At 39.7% G+C, this 12026-nt stretch overlaps 1 protein-coding gene across 1 annotated transcript in view; it reads left to right on the top strand.

Annotated features, from left to right (window-relative positions):
- LOC138042587 (uncharacterized) overlaps positions 1-6327 on the top strand; it is a 28271-nt gene extending 21944 nt beyond the window's left edge. Inside the window, exons 9-11 of the mRNA XM_068888533.1 lie at positions 492-543; positions 2706-2912; positions 3706-6327. Coding sequence (XP_068744634.1) covers positions 492-543; positions 2706-2900 — 247 coding nt within the window. The 3' untranslated portion in view covers positions 2901-2912; positions 3706-6327. The remainder of the gene's footprint in view (positions 1-491; positions 544-2705; positions 2913-3705) is intronic.
- The last annotated feature ends 5699 nt before the right edge of the window (positions 6328-12026 follow it).

Raw genomic sequence — 12026 nt, 5'->3', positions numbered from 1 at the left:
TGCGTCGTATTCTCCGTATATCACCAAGCATTTGATTGGCTGGGTTGAGCATCACGCTGGCGTGCATGTTGCATGTTTTGAACCCCTTCCGTGTTACAGCGTGTAACTGCGGAGAAATTGCTACCTTTGTAATATAATCCTCAATCCTTCTCTCATAATAAGGATCATTAACTGTAGATTCCGTCTACACCATCCCCCTTAGCATAAACTTTGCAGGACGTAAAAGAACCCAAACACGATTCGTTTAGAGTGGGGGGGCTCTGAGTTTACAATGTGGTGGTTGGACCTAATCGCCTCACAACAATGTAACCGGTTTGGCAGTGATGTTTAAAGGAACCTTTTATTTGTATGAGGGTCACGCACGTAGTCAATGGGGGCTTTGTCGGTTGCTGGGACAAAGGAGAGGAAAGGGAGAGGAAATGGTTTTATACACCTTTTTGAGAAAGCTCAAAAGTAAAGTATCGCATAAGGGGTACTATTTTCGTCAACAGAAAAGACAGAATACGACGCGAAGGAAATCCTCTGTGGAAACTAGATACATGTGTAAGTATTGCTGTGTATCAGGGGCGCATCCAGGATTTTTCTTAGAGGTGGTGCACCACTAAGGAATGGCGTAGGTGATTTGGAAGGGGGGAGGGGGCACCCCATGCACCCTCCCCCTAGATCCGCCCTTGTGTGTAATGAATTTTGTTTAGGTACCCAGCTGTTTTGAAACTAAGGTGTCACTTCACTTCGCTTTTATTGTGCTACCTCACAAAGATATATTGCACAGTGTCAGCGGTCTAACGGTTTAGAATTATTAACAATAATACGATGCTAAGGAGTCTTGAAAGGCTCCTGGGTTAGTAGATAAGTCGATAATAGATTGAGGTAAACTGTTCCAATTAGCTACTGTTTGTGGTTGGAAACTGTATTTATACAAATCGATACGAGCTGAGAGTGGGATATAGTGTTCACAATGTGTATGTCTTGATCTCCTGGTGGGTTTCTGGAGTGATTCCAGGAAGGGAAGGGCAGCCAGGTTATTTAAGCCTCTGTTGAAGAAAATTATTCCGTCCATTTGTACACGAAGCTTTAGAGGTGCCCAGCCAAGTTTTTTCAACATCATTGACTTACAACCAGGCTCATAGCTTTTATAGTCGGAAAGGACAAAGCGTGCTGCTCTGCGTTGAATTTTTTCCACTTCAGCGATGAGCTGTTCAGTGTGGGGATCCCAATCACTGCTGACGTATTCTATAAGTGGTCTGACCAGACTCATGTACGCTGCTTTTTTTACTGCTGGATCACAAGCAGATAAATTGCGTCTTAGTAGGTCAAGCATTTGGTTAGCCTTACAGTTATGCTAGCGACGTGAGGGTTCCATTGTAGATCACTAGTGATAGTCACACCTAGGTATTTCGTATGCGTGACAGGATCTAGGGTGGTGTCATGTGAGAAGTATAAGTGGTGGGAGTTGTGACGTGTTTTCGTTGAAATGTGCATAATTTTACACTTAGATGACTCAAAACTCATGGGTGTCGAGTTGTACTCAATTACTGGTTAAATCGTTAAATATTTCAAACAACAAACCCATGTTCGAGTCCTTCACGAATCCCTTCTCACCCCATTTTTCCCCATGGTTGGGAATCGGCTGAGAAAGTATATTTTTCTTATACAAATTGCCCACTTCAGGTCCAGTAATGTAGCAACTCTCGTAACCTGCCATTGTTTCGTATTGTGAGCTACCAGCTTATATTGTTTTTAAGTCTAAGGGCAGCAGCCAGCACCGTGTAAATCGGATTTGCACGGTACGAGTTTTGTCGCATGCGACAAGCTTACGACAGGTCTACAACTCGTTTACGATTGTCGTGTACGTCAGAAAAAATGTCTTAGCATTTTAAAACATGTTTTTAAAAAAGCTGAGCCAATCGTAATTCATGTCGTAGGCCTGTGGTAAGCTTGTCGCATGCCGTGTAAATCGGCCGTAAGTCATTTGTTTCAATTGTTTAGTCTTTTGATTTTGGCTAAAGTAACGAGCCAATCACGTCATACGTTACGAGAGCTGCTACATCCCCCTAGGTCAAGTGAAAGTACTGTCGCAACGGTACCTCTATATTCTTCCTTCCGGTCAGCGTGCCACAATAATAGGCTGTTTTGCTAGCGTTAAGTTCCCTGCAACTCCTGGGTAGTCCGAGTTTTTTGGAGGGGTAAGAATATTAATATGAATCGTCAAACAAGCCGTTGGTCCTACACAAAGTAACAGTTCTTAAGGGTGTGATGGTCACGGAGTGGAAAATGCAGAGATTGAGTGCTGTGTTTTTGCTTTACACAGTTTTGCACTGAAAAATATATATGACTACTGTGAAACGTGTTCCTAAAATGTTGTAAGAAATATTATACGCGTAGGTAGACTGATCATCGATGATCAGGTGCAAGGAATCCTCTCCAGCCAACTGATAGCTTGTCGAGTGTGAGCTCTGCATGCAGTTTATATATTATGATATTAGCATATATGTGGAAACTATAACCCAAAATTTATTCATTATTCGCTATTCACCTTCAATGAGATATTTTAGGAACTGGCACAGTCGTAGATTCGTCGCGTTCTGCGTGGGCCTCGATACCTTCCAGCTTTTGATCGGCACTGAGTATATCGGTATCAAAGCCCTGCCCACTCTTTCTTATTCTTAGTTATGCATAGCAGTTTTCTTGTTTCGTCATTTTAGCCATCTCCCTTCTACGAAATGCCATATGATGGCAAAGGAAGCGGTGGTGAATATGTGCCAATGCTTGCTAGCAAGACAGAAAATTCCATGCAAGTAAAGAACTCGCAGAGCGAAGCACTTAATCCCAAAGTAACAGAACACGACACATCAACCAATGATGAAAACTCCGTTGAAAGTTCGACTCCATATGTTTAAGCTGTGATCCTAGTAAGTGATTATTGCCTTGTGGCGTATTATGGTGGTCACTGCCAGTTCAACTGTTATTTACATGCATACTTAATGTACCATTTGCGAGTTCTTGTCTGCCTCCTCTTCAAAGCGAGTCTAAGTGCGAAGTTTTTGGGATGGTAATTAGTTCTACTTTACATATGAATGAAAACTAATTTTCATAAGAAAAACTTCGCACTTAGACTCGCTTTGAAGAGGAGGCAGACATGAACTCGGAAATGGTCTATTCGCCACTCCCCACCCAGGGCCAATAAACAATCAACGAAATGACAGAACAGAACAACAACAACAACAACAACAACAACAACAACTTTTAAGAATCTCAACTGGCCAGGGGCAAACGAGCTGACTATTTAAGTACAAGTGCAGCCGATAATATGAACCCTTGGTCTTCTGCTCTCAAGGAAAGCGCCCTAACCACTTCACGCGTACTGCATCGAAGGCGTCAAGGGGGTAGTACGGGGCGTTGGCCGCTGAGTTCCAAAAATGCTTGTCGTAGACCTTTGGCCGGGTACTTTTCAATAGCAATTCTCTGGTTATCAATTATTCTCCAAAGTATTACTCTGCTAGTCACCCCAAGCAGCGGCTAAAAGTTGATGGTTTTACTCCTCAACTCGGGGCGTCTTTGAGTGAAGGGGTTAAAAACTTCATGGATTCAGAAACCTTGTTCCCTGTAAATAACCTCAGTTGGCCAGTTCTCTACTTCCATGTTATCCAGTTATAATTGACTACGGCTTTTTCGATTTTTTCTCTCTCTTTTTTTCATGCTTAGATCCGCAGATATCGTCGAACAATTTACATTTTATCAATCCCTTTGAAGAGACTTGCTGATTGGTCTTCGCAAGTTCAGCAATAATTATGAATTGTCCCGATGTCACCGGAGGGACAACCCCACCATACAGTACCTGTTACCTGTAGGTCAAGCAAACGTACCTCGAATGTGTTTTTGGTTGTTTTACCAGCACCTACGGCTGAAATAAGATGGTTTGATGATGTTATCGTAATTCGTGAATCGAACAGACGATTCAATTCGTGTTGCTTCGACTATTTCCCAATCCCTGGCGTTTCACTGACAAAAAAATACACATTCAAGGATTTTTTGTTGGGTAGAGGTTTCATCTGGTATTTTCATTAACATTATCATGATGAAAACAGCTCTCTTGCGCTATCTGTATGAGTTTAACATGAAATATGGTGTACCAAAACTTGACTTTCTTTGGCAGGGGAGACCATTGCACCAAAACTTTTGCTAGCGAGAGTTCTTCCCTCCGTTTTTCTGTCTGCTTTTAAGTTTACCAAGGTTTCATCTGGTTGCAAAAGCCAGAGTCTGACTCATACTCTTTCCAGACATTTTTTGGGTCGGGTTGGAGAGGGAAAAATCTTTTCTCTCACATTTGCAAATGTTTATGTCGTGCAACGCTCTACTTGTACTTCATTTGTGTTAAAAACCACCCTGCGAGCAGAGCCTCTCCAAATCTCACCAGAGGTTTAGCAGGAGAGGCTCTGCAGAAATCGAGTCAAGTTTTTTAAGTCGCCGCAGCCCAAGTTTCGGGGCTAGTCACTCCGGTCAAACCGGTTTAGGAAGCGCGCGCATCATATTTTTGACAAGGTGAAGTTCAAAATCGAGCCTTCAGTACGAAAGCCAATATGGCGTCTAGGAGTGCGATGGAGACCTGGCCTGGGTTTGAAACTGTCTCCAAGCAACGGCTTGTGGATCTTCAATAAATACTTTACACCATAGTTAATACAGGGGACTGTTTTGGAAGCTCGGAAAACATCAATGGAGCAAACAAAGATGCCAAGATTTAGGTTGGAAAGTCCACGAAAGTCAATCTTTTGTTTTGCGCTCATACACTATTCATGACTTACGTAACCAACACTTTTCTATTGGTTACTCTCTAAGTACGGAGTAAACAACTATTGTGTTTTGTGCACGGCCAAGGCCAAAAAAGAGAACAAAAACCTACAACATAGAAATTTGTCGGGTTTCATAACCATGCATTCTCCTCTATTTACTATGTTTACACGATTTCTGCAGAGTCCTTTCTTTTTCGTCAAGTAAAGGCTCTGCTGGCAGGGTGGTTAAAAACGAACGACTGAACTGATTTAGGAATGAATGACCGAATGAATGAATGAATTTTGTACGAAAATTTTGGTGGAGAATGTTATTAGCCCCACTGATGAAGAAACAAAAGCCAGTAATCGTCTGGGCAATTTCGTATTAATATAAACGCGCACAATATTATTACAGTATTTAGAATTGAAAATGCACTGGCATCGCTCGCCGCGAGCCCACCGTCTGCTAGGACCGGATTAAGGCCCTAGGCTCATCTTTCGCGATGCCGAAGGTAGTTTGGCGTGGTGGCTTGCATAATGTTTGTTGACTAAGTTAATAAGTCAAGCTGCCTCCGGCAGCCATCCCCCTTTAATTGACCGCTGATAAAGCACATGAGATTTGGGTCAAAAATCATAGGGACTGTGGGCTCGGAAGTTATTCGATAAAAGGATTTGTGCTGAATATGAATTGACAATGCTTAAAATAACCTTAAATTGCTATTTATGGTATGATATTTAATTAAGGGGTTTAAATTTTAAATTTTAAGTACACTTCATGGCGTCATCGCCTAATGATCGCCTGAAGGTATAAAATATTTCGTTTTTTCAAGCCTATAAAAAAAGCTGAAGGAAAAGGATACACAATCTATGTAGAAAAATCGAAATGGTTCGGCAAAGATCTCACGGGTAAAATCAAAGAGGTTGGTTTTAATAATCGAGTATCTAAAGGAACTTCAGTGGTGATTGCCATTGTTGGTCTCGTATTGAATCGCTCTGTATTTGGCTTAAAATCTCGCGCGATATTTTCATTTGGTAAAATAGAAGACAGAAGCAAATCCGCGAGAAGAGTGGTGACGACTGACACAAAGCTTCACTGCTTACTTGCGTAGCTCAGTCGCGTTCGCATCTGCTGGCTTCGGGTTTCTTTGCGTCATGATTGGCTCATAGTTTGCGACTATTATGATTGGCCAAGGTGGTGTACGGTTCTAAATTAAAGAAAACCGCCATAAACGCAGTAAGTGTGTAAGGTAACAGATAATAGAATTTTACCTATTGACTTTTAGGGAGAGTAGCTATCTATTGGTAACAATGGAAAAAATAGAATACGTAAAATCCATTTGCTTTTACTTGCAGTTAATTAGGTTCGATCAAACTTTTTTCTATTTTTGTTTTTATTTTTTTAGTCATTCTTTACCGTTAAATAAATTGGAAAGCGATAGATAATTTCAATGTTAGATTATTTCTTATCTTTCTGCCATCCTTAGGCTAAAATAATTCGTGGTAATATGAGTATTTTATCATGCTTAAATAATTTTTTTATTAAATTTTCGACCTCGGATATTGCGTTCCTAGCCGTCTGATTGGTTCACTCAATCTCGGTTATCACGTCATATACCACCGTATGACCTAATATGGGAACTGATTGCTTCAAGCGTTGCCAAGCTGCAAAGTGATTGGCCTTAATAAGCGTTCAGAATTCATTGACAATTTAACGTGGCTCAAACCCGTTTCAACAGTTTGGAGGAACTTCTTATTAGAAGGATGAACTCTACAACACCGTTTCACTTAACGTCAATGTTACGGTACCATGTGAAACACCAGGAACTGTTTAAAAAGATGCACACATTAATGTGACGTAATAAATTATCATGGCAACAAAACAATCATCTGAAAACGTTCTATATACTGTGTTTAAAGGGAACCTCCACTAAAACAACAAAATAACTTTAAACCACAGAACATAATGTTTACAATTGGAATTGCTCAATCTTTTTCCAATGAAAGCGTTTGTATTCGAGAAAAAGAAATTCCAAAAACGCTTATTTTGGCTTTCAAATTTCCCGGGCGCCGCCATCTTGAATAATTGTGACGTAACTTGGTTGCCCTATTGTTCTGATACAAAGAGCGATTGTTCTGGAACAATAAGGCAACCAAGTTACGTCACAATTATTCAAGATGGCGGCGCCCAGGAAATTTGAAAGCCAAAATAAGCGTTTTTGGAATTTACTTTTCTCGAATACAAACGCTTTCATTGGAAAAAGATTGAGCAATTCCAATTGTAAACATTGTGTTCTGTGGTTTAAAGTTATTTTGTTGTTTTAGTGGAGGTTCCCTTTAAGCGCTTATATCTCGAAAACGAACTGGGTGACTCCCATTTTTTATTGCTGAAAATTGATTAGCACGCTAAGATGAAACTCTCTGGAAAGTTTAAAATAATTTTTTGGAGTGGAGACATAGCCACCTTAAAACTTTCCAATTGTGGAGGTGGCTATTAATCCGCTCCAGAGAACTTTTTTTAAACTTTGCAGAGAGTTTTATCTTGGCGTCTTAATCAATCTCCAGCAATGAAAAATGGGGGCACCGCGTTCGTTTTTGAGATATACGCGTTGAAAGACAAAATATAGGGTGTTTTTAGATGGCTCTTTTGTTGCCATGGTAACTTACTAAGGTAAAATCCGCTTACGAGTCATGTGGCCCATTAGGCCGGAGTTTATCCCGGTTTCTGTAGCATGAAGCGACTAGTAGTATTTCTACTCCCCCCTGGGTGGGATGCTGGTCCATCACAGGGCTACCCCACCCATTTATACACCTGAGTGGAAAGAGGCACCGTGAGAGTGCTTCAAATTAATGAGAGCATCTTCTTAAGCATTTATCGCTGTTTCATATGGTATCATAAAGTTGCTCTTAAGTGAAACAGTTGGGTAGATTTAATCCTTCCAAGTAATACAGTTTGTTGAATGTGTTAAAACTTGTGTGAGCCCCCTTATTAAAACAATTATTCGGTTCGCGCTCGTTGGTTAAAGCCAATCGGCCCTAAACGCCTCCGTTGGCTATATACCATATCCAACGTACGCCCATGGTATAATAGTTAAATATCCAAATTGCTAGTTTCACATAGTATTTTTACTGCCAATTTTAATGTTTTGCGAGAAAAGGGACGGAATTCTCTTTAACTTTTCATGAATGAATAAATTGAATGCGTTGTATTTTATGTTAAAAGTGTTCATTGTTGGATGTCTGTCTTTTGAATTCTTCACATTTCAGGGACATTTTCTCGTAAAGTGAAAGAAAGTACAACCGTAGTATCCTTTGAAGTCAATTCTGTTTCAGTATTTTTATTGCGGTCTTAGTGGTATGGGGAATTTCCAAGAGATGTCATTACTAACTTCTTACTAACCGAGTGCAAGGGCCGTACTGGGGAATATTGGCTCGAGGTCGTGGCCGTACAAAAACGACCGAGGGCCAATATTCCCCAGTACGGCTCGAGCTAGCTAGGTTAGTAAGTAGTTTATTATATGGCTTTTTAATTACCTTTTGCTTTGTTTTTGCAAGCCCGTAATCGGCCCGTGGGCATTACGGGAGAATAATGCTCTACAATTCAGTCACAATTAGCCAATCAGAGCGCGCGTTATATCGGCTACAAACACAAGCCATATAATAATTATGATATAACGAATCAATTCAGTGGGGAATATCAGACGAGTTCATTCTAGCGACCTTAGGCCCATTTCAAACGCCACTCCAGTCATGTACAGAACCAAAGTCTATAGTTCGACTTAAGAGCGACTTCAGAGCAACGACTAATTCATACTTCGTACCTGTGGGTCACACCAAACTAACGATCTGGTAAGGACTTGGGTGATTATATAACTTCTAGGCTTAGGAAGCTTGTAAATTGTTTTAATTTCGTTCGGCACTTGACTAGAACGCCGTATGAATCAGCCGTCACTCCATATGGTCGCATAATGCGACAGAACCTGTCGAATTTAACGTTGTTTGCCGCTCTAAACCTAACCTGCCGGACCAAACTGATTCAAACGCCGCTCTTCTGCACATCAGTATGCCAGAGTTCTACTTGGAATGTGATGGGGGTTCATTTTAGTTGAGGTTGCTTACTTTGTCACCTAAGAAACGAGGTGCCGTAAAAACCCGCATATAAAAACCTAAAGGCTGATATTTGACATTTAAATACCCAAAAAAGATAAGAACCGGTTCAGCCTGGCAAAGAAAAACAGGTTTGTTTTTATTAAAACAAATCACTTCAATTTTGATGATCAAAATTACACACATGCTTTATCGACCACTTCCCCACGGGGAGGTTTCAGCGTCAATTACAAAAATAAATTCAAACATGTAATAAAGTAAAGAAAAAAAGCAAATGCATATTAAAAATTGCAGATCGTTTCGAATATTGATAACTTACCACCCCCTTACAGGTTTCTCTGAAAATTAGTAATAATTAATTATTATTCCCTAGCATATTTAACTCTCCCTCTTAAATTTGTCTAATTGTGTCCCTCTAAGCTTATTCCTGGAACTATTAACATTGATGCTTGATTTAATATTATTGTCTAAATTATTCCAAATGTTAACTATCCTATGGTGGAATGTTTTCTGCTCAGTGGTCGAGCTAAATAATGGGATATTCAGCATCTGCGAATGTCTGGTTACCCGGTTACTTATACAGTACTACGTGTAATAAATTGATCAGTGTGGTACTGAGGGGACAGTCCCGTCATGCATTTGAAAGCTAATACAGCATCTCAAAAGTATAATTGATCTTTGACGGGTAACCAATTTAACGATTTAAGTTTGGGTGTTAACATGATCGTACTTGCGCATATTTCCAACGATACACGCTGCAGAATTTTGTACCAATTATATTCTTCTGGGTATTATTAGACCAAACAAATAGTTACGAATTCGGGATTTTAATTGTGTGAGAAACTTCTGACAAAAAGGTATTGTGTATATGTTTTTTTGATATAAATTTGCTTGGATTTAGTGCAATGGTCGCACTACGACAACTTCGGAAAAATAATAACCTTTTAAGTACCTAATCAGCCTGAATTGGGAAAAACTATCCTAAAATATAAGAACCTGTCCAGCCTGACCTCGAAAATTCTAGGTGCTTATATGCGGGCTTTTAGACTATCTTCTGAAGCAGAAGTACAATCTCTCTCTTATGGCATGCCCACGCATTCGCCGGAATAAGGCCCGTTTCAAACGTCGAACTTCGCATGTGCCGAATCTAATGCAAAGTATATAATAACCCAAGTTATTCTCGATTTTTGATTGGTTCTTGCCTATGATCTATTACAGGACAGACGCAAGATTGACGTCACCATCAGCTTTTTACGCGAGACATAAGACAAATAGATTCCATATGCATGTTGCCGTGCGTCTGTTGAGTAATAGATCACAGATGACGTCAAAATGTGGTAAGAAAATCAGTGACACTCGCTTATCGCCTCGTGTGCCACTTTTTTGTTCTTACTACATTTTGACGTCATCTGTGATCTACAGTAGAACCTCGATTTAACGTACCTCCATATAAGTCCTCGGTATAACGAACGATATTCTTCAGCCGGTTACAATAAAATGTATGGAACAGAACCTCGATATAACGAAATCCTCGTTATAACGAACACAATCCAGAAGCCCAAACATAAAATATACCCCGATATAACGACGAAATGTCAACACGTGACAGAAAATAAATGCGAAACAGACCAACAAGGATGAAAATCCTTTAATCCTACAACTATAGAACAGCTTCACAGTTACAGTACGTAACAGCTCACTATAAATGCAAACACTGACACTATCGATACATCTGCAGATCCGCTTTTTGTGATAAAAGAAATAAGTAGCCGGAATTTCCAGTCCCATTTCCTTGTTTCTCCGTTTGCCAGCCACTTCCACTGAAATTTGTCCTCCGTGTTTAACTGATAGAGGATTATATTTCATGGTCGTGCGGCGATACGAAATTTCTCTTCGGGTGTTGAAAAAATAATTTCAACACGAGAAGAACAATTTCGTATCTCCAAGCGGTCATGTAATGTTGTGTTTATTATATAAACATCCATGAAATACGAAGAACAACGGTGCGATTTATTACGTAACCATAGCACTGGTGATCTTTTCACGTGGGAAGGTATCATGTTTTCGCGCGAAAGATCACCTGGTATTTCATTGGTGTTTATGTAACAAAAACAAGTGAAACACACTAGGAAGAATTAATCCTTCAGATCCTGAAATGCTGGATTGTGCAACGTAACACATTAAAAATAATTATTAATTATACCTCGATATAGCGAAGATTTTGGTTGTGTTTCCGCAGATTCGTTATATCAAGGTTTTCGATGTAAGGAGCCAATTTCCCCAGTCCCTTGGCACTTCGTTAAATCGAAGTTTCACTGTATAGACTGGGACAATTTTGGTGAAAAGCCGCTAATAAAACTTCTGTCGGCAAACTCGAGGAAAAGTTGGTAAATACTTTTTTCTAAATGAAAATTATGTGCTGAACACGAAAAAACTTGTTTACCAAGCCTGATTTTGAGTTTTTAACCACAAAATCTGACCTTGAAAAATGACCTTATTTCTGGACATGGAAACGAGGCTAAAATTTTCTCCTCATTCCAAAACCACATTTAACTCGAATTATTGCCCCAAATAAGCTAACTACAAGTTATTTTCCCTATGAAATAAACTAATAGACGGTTAAAGCCTTAAAAAAAGTTATTTGGAAAGTTTTAAATCCAGAGACGCTAGTGAAAATAGTTGACGAGAGTGTTCGTCGAATAACAGTTTGAAGAAAATATGTTCTTTTGAATAAAACCTATTTAGATTAAGGATGAACTGTGCAAAAAGATTATTTTTTAATAAGGAATATATTTCAACCAGTACAAATAGTCTTCTTCAGGACCAGTGACGTCTGGTGCGAACATCAAAACAAAGATAGATGTGGCAGCAAAAAGGTTGCGGCCGAGTTTTATCCTGCGTTGTGTCTCCCTCATTCAATGATTTTGTATCGTCGATCTACTTACCACTGTAAAGCTTAAAACAAGTCAATAAACCAGCGTTAAGAATTTCAATGGATGGAAAAGTTGTAAAAAATTCTCGTTTGCTACGAAAATTACCAAATAAGTAGACCCATTTTAACACTTGAAGCTTTGACTTTGCCTTGGGAACGAAAGTCAGTGAAGCGCGTCGTATGTTTGTTTCAACATGAAGGTATCCGTTGAATTTTATTTT

Source organism: Montipora capricornis, chromosome 3 (assembly GCF_036669925.1).
Source record: "Montipora capricornis isolate CH-2021 chromosome 3, ASM3666992v2, whole genome shotgun sequence".
NCBI classification, from domain to species: Eukaryota; Metazoa; Cnidaria; class Anthozoa; order Scleractinia; family Acroporidae; genus Montipora; species Montipora capricornis.
This window is presented reverse-complemented; position numbering and strand designations above follow the sequence as displayed.